Genomic DNA, 27,203 nt, shown 5'->3' on the forward strand with positions numbered 1-27,203 from the left:
AATATTTGGTTAAAATTCAACACGATGAATGGATGCTCCTATAGCCATGCACAGAGATCTTATTTTTGTAGGTAGTAAAAAGGACGAGTATAGATTGTGCATGGTTTCAGATAATGATAATATAGATGCTGATATAATTATAATATATAATAATGGTAAATGATGACAAAAGTATATCTATAAAACAACTCCCATCTCTGTAATAATTAAGAACTTTACATAGAAATGACTCTAAATTGACATCCCCACTTCATTTGCTGCCTTAAACATTCAACTATGAGTCGTTTCAACTAGCTGAGAGCTTTAATTTCTTACGATGACTACCATTAATATCTATAGATTCTGAACTACTTGTATCAGTTTCTTCTGAGATACCATCAAATGAAACTGTCTCACCATTGGTAGATGTCTGAGCATACTGTCCGGTATTCTTTGCTTTCTCTAAAGCTCGGACTGAATAAAGAAATAAATGTTCTAATGTGAATCCAAAAACTTCCATTACACTGAAACTTTGTTTCACTTCTAAAACAAATTCACAAAAAATAAACCTGATATTTTTGTGGCAAAAAAGTGCATTTATTTCCCTAAGAGCGTCGTTCACTTGAAACCTAGGACAAATTTTCATCAGAGAACATTTTGCAAAATGGAGGCCTGGAAAAATGTTTCACAATCTCTTTCAAATCATCTTACTTTTTCAAATAATCTTACTTTGTTTTTCTAAAATACAGTTTTGTTTTTTCAAATCTTCAATATCTTGTTGATTCCCCTGATTTTTTTTTCTCATAAACTGGATATAGTCGGATGCTTTCTTTAATACTTGAGCTCGGGATACCTACAAAACATAAGTTGATCAAAAATGCATACATGTTGATACTGAAGTTTAATAAAAGAACTATCAGATCATCTTAATTACTACATTAATACAACTATTTCTGGCATTTTTATAACCTCAATCAATCATCTTCTTCATCAAATAGCAGGAAATTTGAGTTTGGTTATTATTCTTTGGCAAAGGTCTTAACAATAGAACTTGGCAATTGCAGATGACAAATTGTATGTATTACTAAGCTTAACAAGTTACCTTTTCTCCTTGTAAAGACGGAACAGAATCTCTCAAACTGTGGAAACTCCCCTTGATGTGATCTCTCCTCTTTCTCTCTAATGCATTATGATGTGCTCTTTTCTCAGTCTACAAAAAAAAGAAAAGGTCTTCAAAAAAACTTTCAATTATATGGAATTGTTTCCCCTATACAGATACATCAGACTGTGAATCCTGCTCTAGCATCATTATTGAATTAGCAGTGGTATTCTCTTTGGATTAATATTACTGGTTTGTTATTAGATAATTATTTGGCACTATTGCCAAACCAATCATAACCACTGTAGAATTCAAATTTACCAGTAGAAGACTTCAATGGTATAAAATAATTTCTACTTATTACAAACTATCAAAAAAGTAAACTTCCTAATAAATTTATCACTTGAATGAAGAACAAAAAAGCATAAGTCCATATGAATTGATCACTAAATTGAAACAAAAATATTTTTAATACTAAAGTTAGCATTAACTCAGAAAATAAAAGCAAGCTACTCAGGTAAACATAATAAATTGTGTATTTAGTCTGTCATAGAGTTTAGAGAAAACCAATCATTCAATATATTATAATTCACCACAATTACACTTATATCAGGTGACCTTTAGCCAAATTAAAATGAGACATGCTTACTCTATTCCTTACAATTGTATTCATAACAATTATTTTATAGTAGATCAAGTCCAAATTGGTCCACTTCTCAAAATTCATGGAATAAGTTGAAATATGAAGAAACTATAGCATTTTCAATAGGAAGATCACAGGGATTTATGTATTCAGAAAGTACTCAAGAAATAAAGACGTTTACCAAATATCATCAAAATAGTTTAAAAACTAAAAAAGACTGAGCATTTATGAAAAACCTTGACAATAATGCTGACAATATCGAAAGACTTAAGCATATTAAAATTCAAAAACAAAACATAACTTTATATTCATACTTTAAGATTCAAGCAGCATCTTAGATTATGATACCAACTAGAGGACTATCAATCAAAAGAAGTCCACAAATTAAAAAACCTCTGTAAGTACTATATCATTCAACTTTAAATATAGACTAATCTACCTATACCATCTGGTAAATAGTACAACGAAATGCAAATCTTTAGACAGTTTACTCCAAGTCTAAAGCCATCCAGGCTCATATAGATCTATCTTATATCGAAGTAATACAAACCAATGGATTGTGTCAGAGAAAAATTCAGAATTCAGTTTAATAATAAGAAGTAGAAATACATTGATTCTAATTCGTATTTGCCTTATTGTTTATTTTTAATTTCTAACAATGTCTATAATGTATAGATATATTAGAAGTACAAAGGACATGTGTTATATGACTTAACTATATATCAAAAGTTTAACAATAGCACATGTTAATAATGCTTGAACATTCTACTCTAGAAATATTACATAGAATGTTGATAAAGTTCACATAAAATACTATATATCTATACTATAAATAATTTATAATAGATTAATCAACTTAATTCTGGTGCATCTCCTTGCATTTTTATCCTAAAATCTTAAAATCATAAATCTATCTGTTCATATATTGTGTCAATTTAATTGGTCATGCCAACATTTAATCAAATATGTCTCACTAAAAGATACTTTACATTATGCTTTCATTTGCTGCTCTTTCAGACTCAATACCATATATCAAATCAGGTCCTATCAAAAGTTTGTAAAAGTTGAAGAGGCCTGAAGATGTGTAAAATTATCTTTACAAAAAATGTATTAGGTACCGGTATGTGAGCCTAGAAGTTCTAAATGATGATTTATTGGAAATAAATGACAAAAACTTGAAAAATATTAGATCTATACTAGTAATAATGGAACTAAGAAATATGTAACTCAATGAGTACTAATATTATGTCAACTTTGTTTTTAACTCATATATCTATATCGCTTATTAAAGGGCTATTTTTATACATATAATATCCAGAATGGACTTGTCATACGTTTGACAGGTTTAGCTATTGGCACGCGCTTGGGTCAATAGTCACGTGGTAGCCAATAAATGTGTTTTTGACGTTCCATAACAAACCAAGCATGCTCATCTGTCAAAGACAAACTCTGTCAGAATTTTCCACACACAAGAATTTGCAAAAGTACCCATGTGCATGAACGATGAAAATAATCTCATTTGCAGTTACCTGACTAGCAAACTGGCTTGATGATGCCGAATTTGAACCGGATTGGGAGATTCCACTTACACTATCAACATCATCAAAATCTTCCTGAAAAGGAACAGAAATCCATTATTTGTAGCTCAATATCTCAGCAAATATAGCATCTACAAAAATGAATTTGGGTTTAAAGTATAGAGCATAAAACCGTCTAAAACTTACATCACTTTCAACATCGACTTCCCTGTCTTCATCGCTCATCGTGCGATCAAAGCCCATACACCAACCAGCTACTGAACAACCCGAGCTCCCAATATGGCGACTACACAACGCCACGCGGTCAAACCACGTGCTGTACGAGGGCTGTCAAAATGAAAATATCATCTAAGAGTGAAAATTTCAGTCCCAGAACAGAGGTAAAAGATAGGGAATGAAGGAAATAGACAAGAATGTATTCTAATGTGCATAATTTTGGCTTGGAATTGTATTTTTGGGCATAAATTATTCAATGACCTTGACCACATCTATGTTTTGATCTGATAGGTCAAAGTTCATAAGTGTTAGTCTCTTTTACCTAGTCGTATGAAATTGCCATGCTCTTTGATGTTTTGACAATCACGACTTAAACCTACATTATTCAGGGGACATTACTCTAATTATGCAATCATTGAATTCCTTTTCTTGCGATTTTGAAAATGCTCTGAAGTTCAATTAATTCCAATGAATAATGGAATGTCATGGGCGCAGCATGTACCACCAATACCACTGCCCTTAATGGAAGTGTGACATCGTTAAATGATAATGTCAACATTATCAAAATATTACTAACAGGTCCAAGTAAATGTGGTATGTGATTTTTGTTGACTTTTATGTGGCTGTTAAGTATTTTAGTGAGTATTGCCAACTTATATGAAGGCATGCCACCATAATTTACGATTTGTAAAGAAAGTTGCTTTTACGTCTTTCAATAAGAGATTTAAAATTATATGGACTCGAGATTTAAAAATTGATATACATGATCAAGTTGTAGTTAGGTGTAGGGAAGGCTTTCATTATATTTTCTAAATCTAATCAATCTTTTTCAGGCAAATCTTACCTTTTATCAAAATGGCTATATGGATTTGAATCTGATGATGTAAAGGGATCGAATGACTTCAACATGAAAAAGGTCACATCAAGAACTGGTCAAGTATTTACTGTATGGGAAATCTCTTCCAAACCAAATTTGAAGTCTATTCGCAGGAATATGTTTTATGGAACACAAGGTATATTTTAAGTACTGATTCATGATAGACCACTGTCTTGATGCCAATTTCCCACTCATTATACAGCTTAGGCCCCATTAATAAAAGTTTCTTCATTTTGTTAGTATTATTTGGTTGAAGGGATTTAAAAATCCAGTCCAGTTGAATGAAAAAGATTCAAAACATATCACAAGCTGTTCACTTTATTATTAGATAGCAATGAACACAATATCAGAATGGCTTGTATTTTTGCCTAAAGGTAAACAAGACTATCTGTCTTTTTGTTATTTAAGGACTCATGCATGTTACTATAGCGGCATTCATAAATTCAGAAATATACACCATAAAAATGTAATTTTTGCTTCAAGGAATGGTGTATGTTGTAAGAAATATTGAAGAAAATAAAGAATATTGGATGGAGGTAGAAAAAGATATAAATTCTTTATTACTTGAGCCTGAATTAAAAGATATACCAACTTTAATAGTTTTAAATCAATCACAAACAAGTATGTTTTTATAGCTTATAAATTAATAAAATAATTATTATTATAATAATCAATACACTGTAATTCTTTTTTGGTTTAATTTCATATGCAAATGTAAGACAGTATAGTCAGAATAAGATGAGTTTCTAATGTATAAATATTATAGCATTTAAAAGATTGTAGAGTGTTGTTTATAAACTGTTCATGTGTATCGGTATGACTGATAGCACCACAGATGTCTTATTGAAAATCAATGCCATTAGTGAAATTGAAAGACATAAAAAGTTGTTGCACCTTTGCATACTTCTTACATATTTTTGTAACTATAAAAATAATGAATATCTATTTATTCTTAAAGATTGTACTATTTCAGATGGAATACTAGCCAATGAAGTAAAATCAAAAATAAATCTACCAGCTGATGTAAATAGGAAATGGAGTTATTATGAAGTCCACAGTGAACAGTCAGAAGAAATAGACAACATATTGATGACCCTAGAATCTCTTTTAAATCCCATTGAAATACATGTTGATGCAAAAAGTTAACAGAAAAGTTGATATGAAAAATTTATATCCAGACAAGATCTTTTAATTCAAAAGCTTGAAAGTATCGCTATAAAAAATAGTGACCTTTGGACCTTAAATTTTTCATATCATTAAAAATCATATAACCAATTCTTATATTCCGTCCAATATCATCTTTATACAACTGTTAGTGCCTAATACTTCTTGTTTTATAATCACATTTTTGTATAAAAACAAAAATTCTCTGTTAAATACATGTAGTGCTAAATACATCAATTATAGAGGGATATAGTATATGTAAATATATTAATGTTGAGATATAGATCTATGTTATATATAATTGTTGTTATTTTTTTATCATGTAGTTAAAATCATAATTAACTTTTTAGTTATTGTTTTATTAGCTCTTTGTTTATTTTTTGTTTATATAGTGCCAAAATTTAAATGTATTATTTCACTCAAGGTTTTAAATTTTATTTATTATATATTTAACAGGTTGTAACGATGTTTTATAACTTTATCATAAGCATCTGGACCATTTTGGCTTTTATTTGCATTGTTCCCATTTTCCCTCAAATGTATATGGGTCCTGTAGGTAAAGAAATGCTTAACCCATGCTATGGGTATCCTCAAAACACATAAAAAACCTCTTTACAATCCCTTTCACCACTGAAGAATGCTCATTGTTTGGGGATTTCAAATCTGCAAACAAGACCTACCTCTCAGAAAACTACAGCATTAGTTTTGGCTGTACAACGTAATAGATCTACAATTATTAGCACTTTTCAGATGCAGAAACAAAATTATAAACTTCTTAAAGAGTCTTGTTAGACTCTCATTACAATAGCTTTCATAATTAGAATTTGTCCAGATTATTCAATAATCAAAAGTTTGTAATTGATAAACACGTTGTCCTTTCTTTAATAAAAATCCTTGATTATTGAGAGAACTGATAAAACCCTCAAAATCTGTCACTAGAATATTGATATCCTGAAATATAAAACAATGAAACTAGTCATAATCATAATTTAAAATAGAAATTAAATGAGGTGTCTACAGTAAAATCAACAACACAACCACTCCGTTATATTTCCAAGGGTATCGAGTGTGATGCTATATTACCTTTGGAATGATAATGAACTGATTGTGTTTATGTTGAGTATGATCCTCCTGTTCAATTATATTTACCTACCAAAAGTACAATTGTATTGTTACATTTAAAGAACTTCAAATGAAATGTGTTACCCAATGTTTTTTCATATGGTTAGGATAATAGGCACAGTAAAATAGAGTGTGTTTCCTGAACAATGGGCATTAGTATGAGCTACTACAATTGTGCAAAAGAATACATACCTTAGCTATTTGTCTGATCTGATCTACTGTAAATATAGAATTATAAGTTTGTTCTGCTATACGTTGTAAAGCAGCAATGAATTTCTTGGGCTGAAATGAGATATATTGTTAAATTTAATCAGGTTGACATCAGGTATCACAAGTAAAACACAGTGTGATAAAATATTTAATATTTGTTATGAAATGAAACCAACTGGCTGAAAAGAAGAGAGATTGAGTGCAAATTTGATACCAGCCTATTTTCCATTTCCAATGATGAGGTGCTCAGTCTGTAGCACAATGGGCCTAGGTTTATTGTCAAATGGAAACGATAGTCCTTTAGCAACCCTGTCACCCAATTATGCCAACAGAATCAAACTCTAGGTTTGTGATTAGGGTTGATGAAAGGTAACAAGTAACTATTCAACAGAAGGCACTGGCACAGGTTTAAAGCAGTGTTCATTATTGTTAAGGCTAGTATGTTAAAATGGAAATTTGTAGTACTAGTGAAAAGGTTTAAAACCTGTGGAGAAATTGCTAATGACTGAATACTGTATTTGAATATTAAAATATGTCAGTTTTCCTAGTAATATCTTTACCTTTGAACGCCCACTCATACCAGAGCCATGTTGAGATCTCTGAAAATCTATACAACCAAACTGATCAGAAAAAGTTTCAAACATACTGAAATAGATAGTATTAAGATGATGTTGACCAACTCAAGGTCTAAGAGTGAAGTTGAGCGTCTATGATGTCACTGCGTTTAGCATAATTGTCATTTGTCTGCCATTCACGGTCCTACCAAAGCCCCATGAGCACAGTTTACAACAAAATATTATAAAATAAACGCTAATTTTTGTTATAGCCACAAGTTATCTTGTTTACAGTCTTTAAAATGTTTAACACAAGACTAGCAAACTACTATGATGATGTGAGCATTTTAAAATCTTGACCATATTGTACACAGCAAAGGGTTCCAATCCTTGTTGATGCACCAATTGATCAATAAGTTCTGTTAGTGCAATTTGCGCCTGCCAATGGTATAAATTTTTGACTCAATTCAAGCATAACCTTTAAAATTTCAGTCTTTACTTATAAAAAGTTGGAGTAGAAGTCATTCATGTTCTTAACAGTTAATTCTTAAGTCTCTTGTTAATACATGTCAATCTCACCTATATTTCATGATCTCAACAACTTGTTCAGCATCAGATTGAGTTGCTTCTTCTCTTAATTCTAATCTAGCTCTGGCTTCTGTGAGTCTAATTAATGATTCTAATTGTCTAGTTGTTATAGGTGTACTGTCTTGACTTTGATGTTTCTTACGTAAATTTAAATAAAATTCCTACAAGTGTAATAAATCACAATCCAATTACTAAATTACGATTTCGTTTCTTTTGTTTCATATATTTTGTTTTTGTCGCCATTGTAATCTAACAAGTTTTCTACCAGTCTTGTTCCAATGTGATATTCTGACCAATCCAGGCGTGTCATATAGGACCCTTTTCATGATGACATAATGAATTAAGGGATAGTGAAACCAAAAGTAGAGCAATCTGACATCATCTTCTGGTCTTGTATGACAATAGGAAAATTTAAGTTTTTGAGAAACTGAGATTTATTTTAGATTAACATACTCAAGAATTTATCAATATTTAATAGTATTAATGAATATACCTGCAACACCTTAGCAGCTTCACTACCAATTTTAGGATGTACATACTTCCTTGCATAACCAATATACTACAATAGAAAACCTTTTGTTATTATATCAATAAATTATTTCTTGCAATATGGTAACTGAACAAACTTCTGACAGCTCTCAGGTGAACAAATCTGAGGACATAAATATGGCATGGTGTAAAGTATATGAATTTTCTGAAAAGAATTGATCAAACTATCAAAGAAAAAGGGAGTAATTCCTGAATTACTGACACCACCTTCAGAGTGATTCTTGACCACAATTTTGGAAATAATCATACCTTTCTAAGTAACTGGTTTGGTATTGGATCAAAAGCTTCTGTTTTAGGTATTTTTAATTTCTCACTGAGTGGTTTATCAGCCTCCCATTGTAATCTTGATTCATCTAAATTTTCCTGTAATAAACAGGTTAAGATCTTATCTTGAAAATCTAATTTTCATCTGAGTAAATGTTTTTGAAACCTGTTTATGATAAATAATGCTTAGTTCTGACAAATGTAACATGAAGAGAATCCATATTTAGAACTCTGATTGGTTTATGTTATTGAGGTACACCAGGTTACTAACATGACCGAACTTTGTGACAACAAAATTCAGATGTAAGCATCTAATAACAATTTGAGACACACTTACAATTTGTTGTCTTTGAACTGAAACTTTGGTGACAGGCCTACAAATATAGAATTATAAAGTTATTTATATTATTTGTAGTTGTAGTTAAACGTAATCTTGTAGTGCAGATGTTATATGTAAAATATTCCAAAATATTAATCACGACCTTAATTATCTCCCACATCAGAAAGGGATTTTCACTATTTGAGATAGTCAGTTTTCATACATTTCTAGTACTTCTAAAGACTAATTTAATATATTCCATTCAAGACCCAAATCAATCCATGAAACCATGGCCTTTAAAAATCTGAAGAAACTCTTACGACAATTACCAGGAAGAAATCCTGTACCTCCAGATTAGAGAGTGATGATGATACATGCTGAGTTTACATTGTTATGAATACTGTAGAGGATACCTACCTGGTTTTCTTACCAGCATGTAATGACATAACATGATCTGATAGCATACAGTCTAGTTCCTTAAACACAATATAATATCAATATATCTCTAGACAATCTTTTTCAGATTTTGTATCATTTACGGGCTTTAAAGCAAAATTTATAATATCAAAAACGTCTTAAATTATACCTGAAAATATTCATAAAATATGCAATTTAAATCTATATGTATCTACTTGATCATACTGAATTTGTTTTGTTGCTTGGAATCACCAACCCTTATAAAAAAGCATCTTACCTCATCTGGATTATCTAACAAAATAAATACCAAATCAAATCTTGAGAGTAGAGCACTTCCCATTCTACAAATCAAACAAAACCACTAAATTCTTTTCTTTCACTGTCACATCAGTTTGTTTTGCTTGTCATTAAAGAGATTGTAAAGATGTTCTCGCAACATTTTATTTGTTATTTATTTTAGCCATAAATATCCCCGATACACATAAAAAACCTAGAAAACCTCTTTACAACCATTTTAATTTTTTTCATTTATTCTAAGATCTAGAAATCTAATCAGATTATACAACTTACTTGAGATTTTCTGAAACAGTTTTTCCTTTATTATAATGACCACCAACAGGATTAGCTGCTGCTATTATAGATGTTCTAGCTGGTAAACTGTAATATATAATACAAATAGCTATTTTAGTACTTTGTATAAGGTTATTCTACATTAGAAATTAGATTAATGTAGGTATAAATGATAATATGAAAATGAAATATATTCTGAATATCAAAATCTAAAATATCTGACTATCAAGAAATGTTTTAAAATATCTGAATTAAAAAAAAAGATAATAGGAAAATTTCTTTATGAACAATATGATATATATGTAGGAAAAGTAAGTTACTTAATCTCTGAATGTAAAAGACAAAGGATAATATATCATTCTGAACTGCAATAACAGTTTGAGTAAATAATATTCATTCAATTCCCAAACCCCAGTCTGTCTAAATAGATTAATAGAAAAGATCATACCTGCAAACTATACCAGCCTTGGCAATACTAATACTTTGTTGTTCCTTTAAAAGACAAAAATAACAGAAAATAAGCAAATCAAATGGAATTCTGTAATTCAAAAGAGCATGTGAAGATTTTATGTATCTTTTGTGACTCTATTTCATACCATCTCTCTATTTCCTTAATATATCAATCTTACGTGGTCAACTGGTCATCCTTGTTGAAACAATACTGGGTATTATGGCAAATTGTTGAACTAATTTCGTTCCTACTGAGGATAAAATAGATATATATAATAGTGAAATGATCTTACCATAGCTTCCAGTAATGCCTGATGTTGTGAGGTCATTTTATCAAATTCATCAATACAACAACATCCCTGATCAGATAACACCAAGGCTCCAGCTTCTAATGCATAGTCACCAGATCCACTATCTTTAGATAATGTCACCTAGAATAATCACCGGACTTCAGCTTATACAATCACCATAAATAATGTCTAAGTAAGTATATTTAGATAATGTCATCTAAAATAATCATCAGGGCACTATCTTAAGAAAATGTCATCTTAAATGGTCACCAGATCCACCATCTTTAGATAATGTCACCTAGAATAATCACCGGACTTCACCTTATACAATCACCCTAAATAATGTCTAAGTATATTTAGATAAAATGTCATCTAAAATAATCACCAGGTCACTATCTTTAGATAATATCATCTAAAATAGTCACTAGAACAAGTATTTTAAGATAATGTCATCTAAAATAATGACCACAACCATTATCTTAAGAATACTAAAATAATCACCAAGGCACTATCTTAAGAAAATTTGATCTAATATAGTCACCAGGCCACTATCTTTAGATAATATCATCTAAAATATCACTATGTCACTACCCTAATCTTCAAGTAAAAACACCATTTTGGTGCCTCTGCTGTGCCATGTCAACTAACAAGGACTGTTACATTATCAGATAAATACCAACCGTAAGACCTGTAGTAGTTGTTGTATTACCGCAAACATAAACACTTCTTGGTGCTATATTAGATACAGCTTGTAACATCTATAAAACATCAAAATATTGTTTAAATAAATCAAAAATTATAGAAAACTAATACTTATTGATATTGCCCCTTTTTACTAGTAATTTGACACTTATTGCTTTGCTTTTTTCTGCTCTTTCCTTATTTCATGACTTTCCATCTTTATCCATAATTCAAAAAAATATACAGTAACACCATAATATTCAAAATCAAATGTGGTAAATTACTTTTACCTGACTTTTGCCTAAACCTGGATCACCAACTATCAGTATATGAGGATCACCACGAACTGGTATTCTATTCTGAAAATAAAACACAAAACAAAGAATAATAAATATCAGTTTGAAACTTGTACAGCAGTATACAACTTAAATATGTTTTATAGAAAACGTGTTGGTATAAAATGAATTACCTATTCTGAACCAAAGAGACCTATTTTTTCAACCAATGATATCATCCATTGGACAATTTTAAGCCTAATCTAAAGAAGTCAACACAACATACCTTATCATTAGTATATTTATTAGAACCACCAAATAGTGTTAAAACTAAACCAGCCTTTACCATCTGTAATAAATATACTACTTTGTTATTTATTTTATATCCTAGAGCTGCCATGGTGGCTTAGTGAAAAAAACAATCACATATTGACAACATTCCTGAATTCCAATATTCATAGAAAAAAAATTGATAATGATTTGAAATTTCTATTGTGTAGCTAGATACTGACTACATGTAAACCACCTAGCACTATAACAAACAATAAGAAATAAAGCCTCTTTACAATCCATTTTTTCCACCGTGAGGTACAAAACAGCAAAATAGCTATCAAAGCTTATATTTATATAAGAGGCATCATTAGATAACATCACATACATCTTACCTCATGACCATAAATTGATGGACAAATTGATCTGAAACATAGAAAAACAAGATGGTTTAAATCTGAATAAGTTTTTTCTGAAAGGATTTCTTTTAAAAATAAAAGACTATAATTGAATGACACCAGAATTTTTATCTTGAATAAAAATGTGAACATAAGGTCAAATTCTATTGCTTTTCAAGTATTTCATAAAAAGGTTGAAGGTTTCGATGACTATGAATCCTGATGCTCCTTGGTTAACCTTTGATTGACTTCCCAGAAATTCAGACCTCTGTAGTAACCAACTTCATGAAAACTAAATACTAAAACTATACATACCCTATCAATAATCTAAAAAGATTTTCTTCACTTTGTATTTCTTCAATAGCATATAATTCTTTCATAGAAAAATCCATTGCTAAACCATTGGAACTTTCATTTTGATTTGATTTATTATTTCCCTTTAAATTAGTGACACTATTAACATGTAGATATAATAAAAACATACATTTATCTTTACTTCTACTTCTATCTACAAATACACATATAATAATATTTATTGATCATTATAATTTGCCTTGTAACAATGATTTCACAAAGTGTTACAATTTTCTAAAGTAAAGTTTTAAAAAGTTAAAATTCATCATTTTTATGGGCCTAACTGTCTGAAATTCCATTTTAGATACTGGTAATTTGCATACAATATGTTCCCATAATGTCTGACACAGATAAAAAAAAAAAAAAAAAATTAACCTCAATGACAGTTTGTCAACAAAAGTTCATTATTATATGCAAATGAATCAGGTATAAGTTATCACAAAAAAGCTTACTTTCTTCAACATTATTGACTTTAACAATACCAGTAACAGTAACAATATCACCAGGTACACAAGTATCAACTAAAAATATAAATTTACAGTAACAATATCACACTGTACACAAATATCAACAAAACTAATAAAGTTACAGTAACAATATCACCAGGTACACAAGTATCAACTAAAAACATACAATTTACAGTAACAATATCACCAGGTACACAAGTATCAACTAAAAATATAAATTTACAGTAACAATATCACACTGTACACAAATATCAACAAAACTAATAAAGTTACAGTAACAATATCACCAGGTACACAAGTATCAACTAAAAATATAAATTTACAGTAACAATATCACACTGTACACAAATATCAACAAAACTAATAAAGTTACAGTAACAATATCACCAGGTACACAAGTATCAACTAAAAATATAAATTTACAGTAACAATATCACACTGTACACAAATATCAACAAAACTAATAAAGTTACAGTAACAATATCACACTGTACACAAATATCAACAAAACTAATAAAGTTACAGTAACAATATCACACTGTACACAAGTATCAACTAAAATTATAAAGTTACAGTATCAATATCACACTGTACACAAGTATCAACTAAAATTATAAAGTTACAGTAACAATATCACACTGTACACAAGTATCAACTAAAAATATAAATTTACAGTAACAATATCACACTGTACACAAATATCAACTAAAATAATAAAGTTACAGTAACAATATCACACTGTACACGAGTATCAACTAAAATTATAAAGTTACAGTAAAAATATCACACTGTACACGAGTATCAACTAAAATTATAAATTTACAGTTACAATATCACACTGCACACAAATATCAACTAAAATCATAAAGTTACAGTAACAATTTCACACTGTACACAAATGTCAACTAAAATTATAAAGTTACAGTAACAATATCACACTGTACACAAATATCAACTAAAATCATAAAGTTACAGTATCAATATCACACTGTACACAAATATCAACTAAAATAATAAAGTTACAGTAACAATATCACACTGTACACAAATATCAACTAAAATAATAAAGTTACAGTAACAATATCACCAGGTACACAAGTATCAACTAAAAATATAAATTTACAGTAACAATATCACACTGTACACAAGTATCAACTAAAATTATAAAGTTACAGTAACAATATCACACTGTACACAAATATCAACTAAAATCATAAAGTTACAGCAACAATATCACACTGTACACAAATATCAACTAAAATCATAAAGTTACAGTATCAATATCACACTGTACACAAATATCAACTAAAATTATAAAGTTACAGTATCAATATCACACTGTACACAAATATCAACAAAAATTATTCTAGTATTTGAGAAGAGAAGACAGTATTTTTTGGTTTTGCCATATATTCATGCACATTTTGGACATATACTAACTTTTAAACTCTTTGTCAAATTTGAATTTCTTTGTTAAAAATTAAAGCTTCGGTTAAAACAATAAACAAGTCAATCCCCTTGTTAATCTTACCTAAATCATATGTTAAATCACAATCAATGGTTCGAGGTATTCTTCCTGATTCCTTCTGATCATCACTCATTATTTCTTGTACCCTTAAAATCACAATTTTTTTAAAATTAATTTAAATAATACAAACCAAAAACAAATATAATTCAAATAGCATGGCAAACTAGTTCATTAAGATTTAGTGGATACGAAAATGAATGGATTGGATTTTCTGCTTTGTCTTTACCCTTTTTTTGTCATTAGATTACTGAATAGCATTAAAGAAAACTTTACCTGATTGTTTGCCAGTAGAACTAGAAAAATTTGTTTAGTTTTTTGTGATGAAATTAGTAAATATAATCTATAAAGTTTACCTGATAGTTTGCCAAATGAAATTAGTAAATATAACTATAAAATTTACCTGATAGTTTGCCAGATGAAATTAGTAAATATAATCTATAAAGTTTATCTGATAGTTTGCCAGATGAAATTAGTAAATATAAATCTATAAAGTTTACCTGATAGTTTGCCAAATGAAATTAGTAAATATAACTATAAAATTTACCTGATAGTTTGCCAGATGAAATTAGTAAATATAATCTATAAAGTTTATCTGATAGTTTGCCAGATGAAATTAGTAAATATAATCTATAAAGTTTATCTGATAGTTTGCCAGATGGAATTAGTAAATATAATTTACAAAGTTTACCTGATAGTTTGCCAGATGAAATTAGTAAATATAATCTATAAAGTCTACCTGATAGTTTGCCAGATGAAATTAGTAAATATAATCTATAAAGTTTACCTGATAGTTTGCCAGATGAAATTAGTAAATATATAAATCTATAAAGTTTATCTGATAGTTTGCCAGATGAAATTAGTAAATATTTAAATCTATAAAGTTTACCTGATAGTTTGCCAGATGAAATTAGTAAATATATAAATCTATAAAGTTTATCTGATAGTTTGCTAGATGAAATTAGTAAATATATAAATCTATAAAGTTTATCTGATAGTTTGCCAGATGAAATTAGTAAATATATAAATCTATAAAGTTTACCTGATAGTTTGCCAGATGAAATTAGTAAATATATAAATCTATAAAGTTTATCTGATAGTTTGCTAGATGAAATTAGTAAATATAATCTATAAAGTTTACCTGATAGTTTGCCAGATGAAATTAGTAAATATAATCTATAAAGTCTACCTGATAGTTTGCCAGATGAAATTAGTAAATATAATCTATAAAGTTTACCTGATAGTTTGCCAGATGAAATTAGTAAATATATAAATCTATAAAGTTTATCTGATAGTTTGCCAGATGAAATTAGTAAATATATAAATCTATAAAGTTTACCTGATAGTTTGCCAGATGAAATTAGTAAATATATAAATCTATAAAGTTTACCTGATAGTTTGCCAGATGAAATTAGTAAATATAATCTATAAAGTTTACCTGATAGTTTGCCAGATGAAATTAGTAAATATATAAATCTATAAAATTTACCTGATAGTTTGCCAGTCTATAGTTTCTGTAAAACTTGATGATACTTGTGGTATAAATATTCTACCACGACAAAGATTTGATATACACTAACAAAAACAAAATATAATATTTATATAAATATTCAAAATTTTGAATCAAATGCCTACAATTACAACAAATTTACAGCAAATCTACCTGAATTATGCAACAAGTTTGTTCTTTCTTCTTACTGTACAACAATGCTTCTTATAAATTAAGAGGGCTGTTTTTATCAACAGATAGTTATCTAGTAACTAGACAAATTTCAAAGCTACTTACTCTGGTTGGTGTGATATATTTCCCATCTGGTAATGCTAAACACTGAAATATATTTTTGAGAAAGTTTTAAAACTTCTTTTTGGTTTTGGACTACTTATTCTATGAACATTCAAAATGTTTTATTTTGTTAAAGGGACAGGTTTACCATTTTCTTGAATATATGTAAATAGTTTTCAGAAGTGCTAGAAATGTAAGAAAATCATATAATTCCATCAAACTAGGCATTCTACTGTATATTTATATAAATGGTTTTTCTGACAGTCTCAAGAAAAAACTTTCAAATGCAGAAAATTTTGATGGTGAGCTTTGACCACTATAATTGAATGGCTTATTAAAAAAATCAAGTTTCTAAAACAATTGGTCAAACAAATGGCAAAACCCTAACCATCAAAATGGTGAAAAGATTTTAAGACATAGTTACAGAATAACTGAAATACAGGCAATAAGTAATAATAATGTTGCTATATCAAAACCAACTAACCTGTAAAGTACCACAAGTTATACATTCAAAACCCATATTAGTACATAATGGTTTAATATTACTAACACGTACTACAGTTCCTTTTATACATATAAATTTACCTACAATATCAAAATCAATTATTGATGTTCTTCAAAATATTATAACAACTTACAATTTTGACAATGATGATGATGTGATGAAATCAGACGTAAATTATTGGTTGAAGATCGTGATATATGGTAGTTATCTTGATATATCGTTAAATTTTTCTACAGATGAGATCATCTTATAATTTTCTCTTTTTGTTTTTTTCTTACCATTCTAACATCAAAATTTTTTAGATAGAAAAAAATCCATTTTTTATCAAAAACCAGTAAAATCCATACTTTATTAATATAATGATATATACCACTATCATGATATATTAATGCTTAATATTGTCATATCCACTTGAACCAATATTGTCCAGCACCATTACCTGGGCTCCATCTCTTAAAAAATTCTTTAATTTCAATAAAAGACAGACAGATCTTTTGAGAAATACCCTGATACTTACCATAACAATTAGCCTTGACTAATTTTAAAGGGGTTAAAGCCCCTATATTGTGAACTCTAGCATGTATGATAGGTACAGAATATTGTGTTTGCTGGGAAGCAGGTACATCAGACATAGCTTCATCATGTTCTCTTTTACGAAAATTATACACAACCTTAAATTATAATCAAATTCAAGAGGATAACAACTTGACCAGTTGACAACTAATTCTTTCAAGAAAAAAATGTGTATTTTGTTTGCTAAAAAAAAATTTCAGTTTTGATTAGATTTAAAAAATAACTGAATAAACATTATTGGAAAAAATATCTTATCAAGCAAGGTACAATAACATAATATTAGATATTCAGTATATACCTGATGTATTGCTAGTCCTAAACATGCTATTATTTTTTCAGGGCTGTTTCGCAATTCACTAGCCAAACTAGGATAACTGCTGATAATAGCTGTAAATAGAGAATATCAACTTTTTAAATATTTTAATGCATAAAATATCGAAAATATTGTCAAGTTATTTCATTATAAATTTGTAAAGTATGTTGCAAACAATTTTACAGCCAGAGAACCCTAAGTTTGCTTCAGACTAGAGATGATTCATTTACTGGTATTGGTGAAAAGAATTTAGCTACCGTAAATTTCTACTGTTTCAAATCTCAAAAGGCATCATGTTAGTCTCAATAGTGTCACAGCACTCATGTATAATGGTAAGAATAAACATCTATGGAAAGAGTTTTAGGAAACAGATGCTAATTTGAAACAAGCTGAACTAAAATGTCCTTACTTTTGTCTGTTGTCAGTTCTTTAAAATCAACCTTAATAAAACCTTTCACTTCAATATCATCCTGTAAAAACACAACTGTAATGCGCATATGAAACCAAGTATGGTTCTTACATGGAAATACACACACACATGAACATAATTCAAAACCATTTTTAATTTCTTCCTAGACTATTATTATTAAGATGTATTCATATAGCGCATCTTTACCTGAGTGCACTTTAAAACAAAATATACATTTTATAATACATACAAATAAATACATAAAAGACTACAGCTCCAAATGATGGGTGAGAACAAAGTAAGAAGACCAAACACCAACTCACCAAATCATACGAACTAGACCAGCTTACAAAATATTTCTCAAATGTTTGAATCATCTTAACTGAAGGGGAATGGTCTGAATAACCTGAAAATTTTAATGAAACATTTTTTTATCTTGCTCTGAACCTTTATCATTCATAACACCATAGAGAATATAAAAGAAGAAAATGTGACAATTTCTCATCCAAATGAGTAATAACATTAGGTGCTTCAGATATCCAATGAAGGTTAAGGTCAAACATAGGTTAAAATACTATTCAATCAAATTAAGCAACAAAAGCACTGAATGGCCCCACATGTTTTACATTTTACATTTAGCATTCTGTTTCATGAATTATGCAGACCTACCTTCTTCAGGGAAATAGTGTTTCCATCCATTATATGGTGATACTATTTCAATATGAGCTTGAGCTAGTCTTGGTCTGTTGTTTTGTTGTGGATCACCCATAAAACTTAACTGGGAGCTAGCGGGTCCTGAAATAACAAGATCACAAAAAGGTTAACTAAAGCAGAAGAAGACAAAGATTTACAGAATTTTGTTAAAAAAAATATGGCTAAGTTTCAAGCAAGGTAGCTCCAGCGGCTAATTGATATAACCTAAAGGGCCACAGTTCAATCCTATCATATTGCAATAAAGCCTTCCCATTTTTCAACCATGATTTGCCATTTGTCATTGATGCAGGGGATGACATGGAGAAAGTGTCTAGTCGTTCATATGGGATAAAGCATGCACGTCAAAGATCCCTCAACTGATGGAAATAGAAAAAGAGCAGGCTAATGATATTGTCCTGGCAAAGTTTCCCTCATGTAGCACACTTAAGGCATTGCCATCTGCCGACTGTCGTCTGTTTTATTGCTCCTAAGCAGTGCCACCAATCAAGTGAGTATTCAAATAAAAAAATAGGCATTTACACTACCTGTACTAGTTTGATTACTTCCCCTTCCTCGGTTACCATATTGATTGTAGTAACTTCCTCTTCCTCTCCAGTTACCACCTCGACCTCTCCAATTATTATTACCTCTGCCATTTCCACCTCGCCATGACTGGTAACCTCCCCTATTATTCCATTTATTACCACCACCTCGGCCATTCCATTGTCCACTCATGTTATTTGCCAAAACAAATCTCCATCATGACACCTGAAAAAAGCAAATTTTTGCATCATCAGTATTCACTAGGACTACATCACTATTCTGTGATTGTAATCTAGAAGAGCAAAGCCCAACTGGTATATGGCAATGCTTCACACTCAGTCTCATGATATAGTAATAGGCCAATATCAAAGGGCCAACTGTAGCCTGTAACATATCTACCTATTCCAGCCTCTGGTAGATATTTTGACATTTTTCAGTTTGAAAGTATTAGAGGCTGGACTAGCCCCCTGCCCCACTAATAGGGCCTAATCCAACAGCTGTCTGAACTAAATTTCTGTGCCTACTAACATTAGCCTAACGGTACTAATGTTATGATCATATTGAAACTTGACAGCTCTCTCAAATCTGCATATTTTAACAGAAAAATTAGACATCTAAAGCCTTGTATAAGATTAGGCTAGATCATAGTGTTATAAATAGGCCTAGATCTACTGCTCAATCAACCAAAATGCAATGCTTTTTGAGATTAATGACATTTTGCCAGTAATTTTTGTAAATGGATCTAGATAATGGAAAGTCTACTTTCGACTTTTCAATCTAGCATAAAGACAAACACGCTCGTTCGGTTTCAAATAAATTTGTGTAAAAAAAGTTGATTTTACTGGATTTTAACTGTGACTTGTGATTTGTTTACCGCGCCATATTGGAAGGGAGGCAACTATTTTTAACAAAAAGACTACAAACTAAAATGAAGTCAATGGTTGTCATGTTGAACGGAAAGAATGATATGAATGGACATAAAAGTTTAAAGTATCAAACTTGGTCAATTAGAGTAGCCTAGGCCCTTTAGGCCTATACATTCATCAGTTGGATTTACCAGCTGCTATGACTAAAGAATAGAATCTCTAAAAAGTTTAAGATTATAAATTTTGTTGGTCATCCTTAGAAGTAGTATATCTTTAAAGATACGGTCCCAGTCGATTGGTTTATCAACCTATTATTTCAAGGCTTTAAAAAAAACATCTACACCGCATAGCCTATGTACCATTCAGCTTAGAAAAACTACCACGATTGAAAAAAAATCGCTCACAATGAAATAGGGCCTACGTGGGCTGCTTAGGCCCTCAACTGTTGTCATTAATAGCAGCGAAATAAGAATCAGCGTTTTAAAAGGATTCGCTAACTCTTAATCTAGTTTAAAGTTCTGCAAATCTGGTTTGAATCCGAATGAAAAAAAGTGAATTAGTAGGTCAAAGGTCAAATTGACTCGAGGCGCCGCTCAACGGTAAAACCTAGAATTAATAATAGAATAATGATTCGCGCTACTGTTATTTGTTTATATTTTAATGTCTTAAATTGATGATGGGAACAAAGGAGACATTTTGGTGTTAAGAAGACATATAGACCTTCAATTTTAACGTCGAAATTATAGCCCATATCCCAATGTAGGTATGGAATCCTCCGAAGTATAGTTGGGTTTTATTTACCTCCACAAACATGGCGGACAATGAAGACGAAAATGGCTTGATAACCATTCCTACACTTCCTAATGTTTCCGATTCCTTGCATCCTGAATCTGTCATCGTAAATGAGACAGGTGAAGGGAGGGTGATTACTGATGAAGAGGCAGAAGACATTTTACAACAAGCTATACAGGATGCCCAGGAGTTTGGAGAAGAGGCAGTGGCATTATCTTATGTGACAGCAGATGGAGAAACTGATCATACAAATATTGCAACACAAGAAATAGTAAACAATGGTGTGACCAACAGTAATGATGATTTGGTCAGTGTCCAAGAGAATGCTGGATATGATGTAGCGTATGCAGTAGTTTCTGATAATGGTGACATTATCCAAACAGCTGACACCATGTCACTTGATGACAGTGGCATGGACAACATTATGTTGGCATCAGAATCACAGAGCCAAACTCAAGTTGTGACTTTTCAACAAGCACCGTCATCAGATAACACAATAACATTGCAGGCTAATGAATTTGCTAATTCTGTGCAACAGGGTGGGCTAAATGTGACCTTAGTTCCAGCAAACCAGAATAGTGTTGCTCCAATAGGTTCGAGCCAAAATCCAATACGCATTGTGCAACAAGGGAACCAATATACACCAGTGCAACAATTAACAGCAGAACAACTGCAACAAATAATGCATGTTGTACAAGAACAGCAACTCGCTAAATCTGCAGATAGTAATAACGGTTCTAGTATTTTATATAATCCACAAACTAATACCAGAATAGTGTATCGTGTTATTTATCCATCTGAACTCCATAAATCAACCAGTAATTCTTCTACAGAGAATACTTCTATCACAATCGGTAGTCAGACAGGAGTTGATAATACTCAAATTCAACGTAGAGCTTATAAAAAACGTACTAGAGAAGATGAAGAAGACAAGGTTGAGGTTCCAGAATTATCCAAGGAAGAGAAAGAAGAGAGAAAAAAACATCGACCAAGGACTAGATCTGGGCGTGTTTCTAAACCACCTAAACATATGGTTAAAGACTATAAACATATTCATGTGTTAGATTGGGATGAAGATTATGATGATTCTGATGGGGGATATTCTGACTTTAAAATTAGTGATGAAGATAAACGTGGAGCCAAACCCTTAGTGGAAAATGGTGAAAATAGTAGAGATGCTGCAGAAACAGATGGTAACTATACTGTCATAATAACTATATGACAGGACGTCACTATTGCTTTATGACTAAGACTTATTTTATTAAAAACATTTCTAAGCATTCTGTCTCGGTCATGCTATTATCAAAACTCTGTTTTGTTGACATGTTCTGTAGTGGTACGATAAGCACCACCCTTGACCTCTGCTTCCTGTACTGATTCATTGAGAGTCCCTCATTAAATGCTAATGCTTTATTTATTTAAATCAGATAATTAACATATCATATTTTAACAGGTCTCAGTGGAGTAGAACGGGTAAAAAATCATAAATGTGAAACATGTGACAAAGCGTATATTGGTCAAGGTGGTTTGCGGCGACATTATCAACTCAATCCTTCACATGGTTCATTACCAGATGATATAGAAGATGTTGACAAAGGTATGTGTACACTTTAAAGCCAAGGATGTATGATGCTAGTTGAAATTCGGTCAGATAAATTGGTCTGAATTTCATTCAGTATGTTTCATTGGCAAAAAACTGTGTAAGTGATAAAAATAAAATTAGTTTTCATGGCCTAAAAATAGATGAAAATTTTTTTTTTTTTTTTTTGAATTCACTCATATTTCGGAACTACAACTGTGCATATGCAACACGCTAATTCCTTACTTGCGCAAATGTTCCAGACTTGCTTCTTGAAGAATACACAGTTTTGACTGACCTGGTCTTATTGTGGGTATAAACATATGTGTGAGTCCTTATAAATATTATGCATGCCTTTGATGTTATTTGAAAATGAAAAAGTTTATGTTATGGCAAAGAAGAATTTTAAATACTGATATTGAAATTTGCGTTTTAACTCATTTATCAAAATATTCATAATTCATGTGAATTCAATGGAATCAAAATTTCGTGATTTAAGTTTTACAACAGCTGTTACTTTAATGAACCAATTTCTGACCAGATGATAAAATTTGATTGACTTTTTCAGCTTCAAGTATAAATAGTAATAATAATAAAAGTAATGGAAGTATATGTAGCTTATCAGAGGACAGTAATACTCAAGATTCATTATTAAGTCAGTCAGTAACTCCAACATCTAATACCGTGATTCAACCAACAAAACGCCGTGGACCTGGGAGACCCCCCTTTAATGTTGAAGGTGCACCTGGTAAGAGGAGAGCCAAACTACAAGATGTGAGTTCAGTTTTAATTTCTTGAAGTGCAGTTATTAAAGTTAGTAGATACTCAAAATATAAAACTTACATATGAAAAATTGGCTGGAGCTTAGTGCAAAAGACCACTGTCTAGAGACTGTTCTTGATGTCAAAAAGACTGAGCTTAGGCTGCAGTCGTGACATAAGACAAATCTCCCTCATTGCACACTGCATGACATTGCCCATCTTCAGTAGCATATCTGGAGCATAATAATAGGAAAGCTTCATATGAGAATGTGTTTTGTGGATCTTTCACTTTTTTAAAGAAAATTGTTTTTCTCTGATGGTAGGTATATTGTATGTATTCATTTCAGCTAATAAGACAATGTACTGATGATGAACTCATGGAAATTGTTCTACCTCGCTTAGCCAAAGTAGTTACGTTGTGGGAATTTCTCATGATGAAGTTAGAGAAGGGAGGAAAAGCCACACCTAAAGTTGAAGATATCTTCCATGAATTCGAGTCCATTCAGAAACAAGTGGCAAAAACTTGTCAAGATTGTCTGATACCAATGGCAGAGAATAAAGAGTCAAATGAGCCAAGTGCTGGATCTAAACTACAGGTATCATATTTTTTTTATATATCTCTAATAGAGTATATGCAATAGTTCCTTTTGCTACTTTTTGTGTTTGAACTGCATTTAATGCAGAAAAATACTTTTCTTTTGGAAAACTACCCAGTGGAGAAGCCAAAGGGGTGTCAGAGGGGTCACATATATCTGCTTCAGTGGTTGAAAGTTGCCATCCAAGATCTGAGATGTTTCAACCCAAATTACTGCTTATTTCAAAATCATTTGCTTTATTTTAGTTTAATAATCATCGCCCACAATACCACTGCAGGAGTATGAGCATGTGACATGTTGAGTTGATAAAAATCAGAAATAGTATAATATATCAATATATCTTGTACTTTTTTTATATATATATTGATGACATCTCAGTCAATTTGTGATGATTTTCAGTTTTGAGTTAGTGTTCTATAAAAAGATTTGTCAAGTTAACAACCATGTTTTGTTCTTGAAAATCTGTCGTAGAGCTAGTAGCTCCTATCTATGGTAAAAACCATATCCACAGTCTACAAGAGCGTTAGTGTTTTTGGTTGTCAAAAGATTCAACATTTAACTTTCCATTACTGCAAACATGGCTTACTTCTTCAGAAGTTAACTGTTAAATCTTTGATGTATTCGATGATATCTTAAATGCTTCTAAACATACATGCATTAGTTTTACTCTTGCAATAAATTTTTTTACTAAACAGTAGCAGGTTTTTTTTTTCACTATATAATAAAATAATATCTCTTTATTTTTTCTTTCAGATTGAGGATTCGTCTTTGGCTGCTAGTTTAGGACTTAAAATAGGACAATATCAAGTTAAGTCTTTGCCTGTACAAGAAAAATCATTCCACTACAAATTTCTCACCACTGAACCTCGTGGAATACCTGTACCAACCAAACGTCAAAATAATCGTCGAACAATTGAAATAGTGACACCAGACGAATTAATTCAAACTAACTCAAAGAAACCTAGAATGACTACTATACTTAATAATAATGTTCTTTCTATGGCAGCAAAAAGTGCGACACCCACAGTTGTCACGGCAACCAGCTCATTAACTACTTCATCTATACCCACATCAGGAATCATCAAATCATCTTCATCTTCCTCTTTATTAACCCCTTCTCTTTCAAACTCATCCATCACCCCCATTTCTCAAAACCATACCATTATATCCGAGCCCCTGTCAACATCATCATTACCCATAACCTCTCAATTCGTCAACACAGCATCTACTTCCAATGGCACTTCTCATGTCAGAAACACCCAAACAGTCATATTAACAAACAGTGCTCCCACCTCAAACTCTTTTACTTCGTTAAATGGAGGGACTATCTTAGCTGTAAATGGCAGCGGTAATCAAGTTCAGGAAAATTATCGTGTTCAAATATTAGGAAACAGTGCAGTGCTAAATTCGTCTACAGTGAACTCTACAATTGGTGCAAGTAATTCAGTGCTATTAACAAATTCATCTATTGGAAACCAACCTGTGCTAGTGAATTCAGTGAGTGAAAATAAGTCAATTCTATTAAACAATTCAGTTAATGGAAATAACAGCGTTTCGTTACTAAACCCTACAAAAATCCCAGAAAATAGTGTGGTATATGTTCAAGGAAATAATCAAACACCATTAGAAAACAATGCAGTTTTTGGGAACAACACAATTCTAGTTAATTCAACTAACACAAATTCTTTACTGAATGGAGATTCAATAAAAACTGCTGACACAGTAAATAATGCATGTGAAATAACTCCAAAAATAGAAATGCCTGAAACAGCTGTGCCAAATTTCATCAGTCCAGATGAGTTAACAAATTCTACTTTAGATGTGAAGCCAGACATTTCTAGTGAACAATTAGATATCAAACACAATGATATGCAGTTACAAGACTTAAATACTGATCAGCCAGTTCAAAATGTTGCAGAACTGGGTGTTCAAGGGGAGATAATAAGTGAACAAGGGCAGATAATCAATGCTGAAGGTGAATTTGGCTCAGAACAAATACTTAATGTTGGTCAAATTGAAGGTGAGATATTAACCCCTGATCAAATAGTGACGTCTGGTTCTAATATTTATCAAACTGAAGATGGCACTTTAATTATTCAGCAGCCCGACGGGACAACGTTTCAGTTACAAGGTGCTGAAGGAATTCCAATGGAAACCGTGCAAGCATTATTATCAATGGAAAGTGAGGGTCAGTATGTTGAACAAGAGCAAATCCAAACTGATCTGCAGTAGGTTTGGGACAACTATTATTATCTCTGGTCTCTTCTGTTCTTTAAATTGTAATCAGTTCATGATAAGATAAGAAAGAAAGGTTTTTGTGCAAACGGTCAGTGGGTTACAAGTTTTGAAAGTATCATATGGTCAATTATAGTTGCATGTCCGGGTTTCCATTTTCAAACAATATACAAGAGCAGTCCATTTTGATTGGAGGTATTATAAGAAGTAATAAGTGCTATATAAAGCCCAACGCAGATGAGGAACATTTCTGTCGATGAACAAGAACATCAACATCGAACAAATATATTTGTTTTCCGTTTTCTAAAGACGACAAACATAATTCCGCAGACAACAAACATTTAGCTCGAACAATGCGCCAGTATCACGGAAAAAATCACATGACCTCAAAATGGCGATGTCCAGAAGATTATGTAAAATTGCGTTAGCTATTTTATTAATTTAAAAAAAGACGCCAACGTAGACGGCGAAATAGGAGCATTTGGGTCTGTACCTGGATTCAACGTCGTAAAGAGCAGGGTGTGTTCGGCAACCTTGTAAATTTACTGGTTGTTTCCAGGGCTTGTGCTATTTCTTGCATCACAGCGTACTTCTTGTTCCTATCTGAATAGTCGGGCGAAGAAATCATAAACAAACAGGCAGATTGCGACCACATATCTACTAAAATCTGCTCTTTCTCCACAGTCCAAAATTTTGTGTTGGTGGATTCACTGGACGTCGCCATTTTGAGTGTCAT

The 27,203-nt window shown here is 31.1% G+C and overlaps 4 protein-coding genes across 4 annotated transcripts; 2 read left to right on the forward strand and 2 right to left on the reverse strand.

The window, feature by feature from the left end:
- Nucleotides 1-286: 286 nt before the first annotated feature.
- On the reverse strand, nt 287-3,484 carry LOTGIDRAFT_133235 (hypothetical protein; the record flags this gene model as incomplete). Its single annotated transcript, XM_009067527.1, has 5 exons — nt 287-453; nt 709-832; nt 1,082-1,189; nt 3,251-3,334; nt 3,446-3,484. 5 exons carry the CDS (start codon nt 3,482-3,484, stop codon nt 287-289), a joined length of 522 nt encoding a protein of 173 aa, XP_009065775.1.
- Nucleotides 3,485-3,873: 389 nt separating this feature from the next.
- On the forward strand, nt 3,874-5,759 carry LOTGIDRAFT_236548 (hypothetical protein). Its single transcript, XM_009067528.1, is given in 5 exon segments — nt 3,874-4,069; nt 4,309-4,488; nt 4,836-4,973; nt 5,326-5,505; nt 5,519-5,759. The coding sequence occupies 4 exon segments, from the start codon at nt 3,961-3,963 to the stop codon at nt 5,496-5,498; spliced, it is 600 nt and encodes a 199-aa protein (XP_009065776.1). The 5' UTR covers nt 3,874-3,960; the 3' UTR covers nt 5,499-5,505; nt 5,519-5,759.
- Nucleotides 5,760-6,353: 594 nt separating this feature from the next.
- On the reverse strand, nt 6,354-19,830 carry LOTGIDRAFT_207337 (hypothetical protein; the record flags this gene model as incomplete). Its single annotated transcript, XM_009067529.1, has 28 exons — nt 6,354-6,467; nt 6,831-6,920; nt 7,409-7,493; nt 7,982-8,151; nt 8,484-8,549; nt 8,789-8,902; nt 9,141-9,177; nt 9,540-9,598; nt 9,817-9,880; nt 10,110-10,196; nt 10,558-10,601; nt 10,853-10,990; nt 11,530-11,607; nt 11,821-11,889; nt 12,092-12,154; nt 12,471-12,501; nt 12,789-12,981; nt 13,280-13,348; nt 14,826-14,908; nt 16,309-16,394; nt 16,606-16,647; nt 17,087-17,187; nt 17,625-17,755; nt 17,914-18,067; nt 18,403-18,463; nt 18,726-18,808; nt 19,072-19,197; nt 19,641-19,830. 28 exons carry the CDS (start codon nt 19,828-19,830, stop codon nt 6,354-6,356), a joined length of 2,628 nt encoding a protein of 875 aa, XP_009065777.1.
- A 1,485-nt stretch (nt 19,831-21,315) lies between these two features.
- LOTGIDRAFT_169216 (hypothetical protein) lies at nt 21,316-26,464 on the forward strand (the record flags this gene model as incomplete). Its single annotated transcript, XM_009067530.1, has 5 exons — nt 21,316-22,489; nt 22,750-22,893; nt 23,444-23,649; nt 23,984-24,232; nt 24,986-26,464. 5 exons carry the CDS (start codon nt 21,316-21,318, stop codon nt 26,462-26,464), a joined length of 3,252 nt encoding a protein of 1,083 aa, XP_009065778.1.
- Between the last annotated feature and the right edge of the window lie 739 nt (nt 26,465-27,203).

Source organism: Lottia gigantea, assembly GCF_000327385.1.
Source record: "Lottia gigantea unplaced genomic scaffold LOTGIsca_83, whole genome shotgun sequence".
In the NCBI taxonomy this organism is placed as follows: Eukaryota; Metazoa; Mollusca; class Gastropoda; family Lottiidae; genus Lottia; species Lottia gigantea.

Bases quoted from the DNA above. Each gene is read 5' to 3' on its own strand.
- LOTGIDRAFT_236548 (XM_009067528.1), top strand. From the start codon at position 3,961: ATGGGCGCAGCATGTACCACCAATACCACTGCCCTTAATGGAAGTGTG. The intron at 4,070-4,308 runs GTATGTGATTTT...AATCTTTTTCAG, and splicing joins AACAGGTCCAAGTAAATGTG to GCAAATCTTACCTTTTATCA. The intron at 4,489-4,835 runs GTATATTTTAAG...TTTTGCTTCAAG, and splicing joins TATGTTTTATGGAACACAAG to GAATGGTGTATGTTGTAAGA.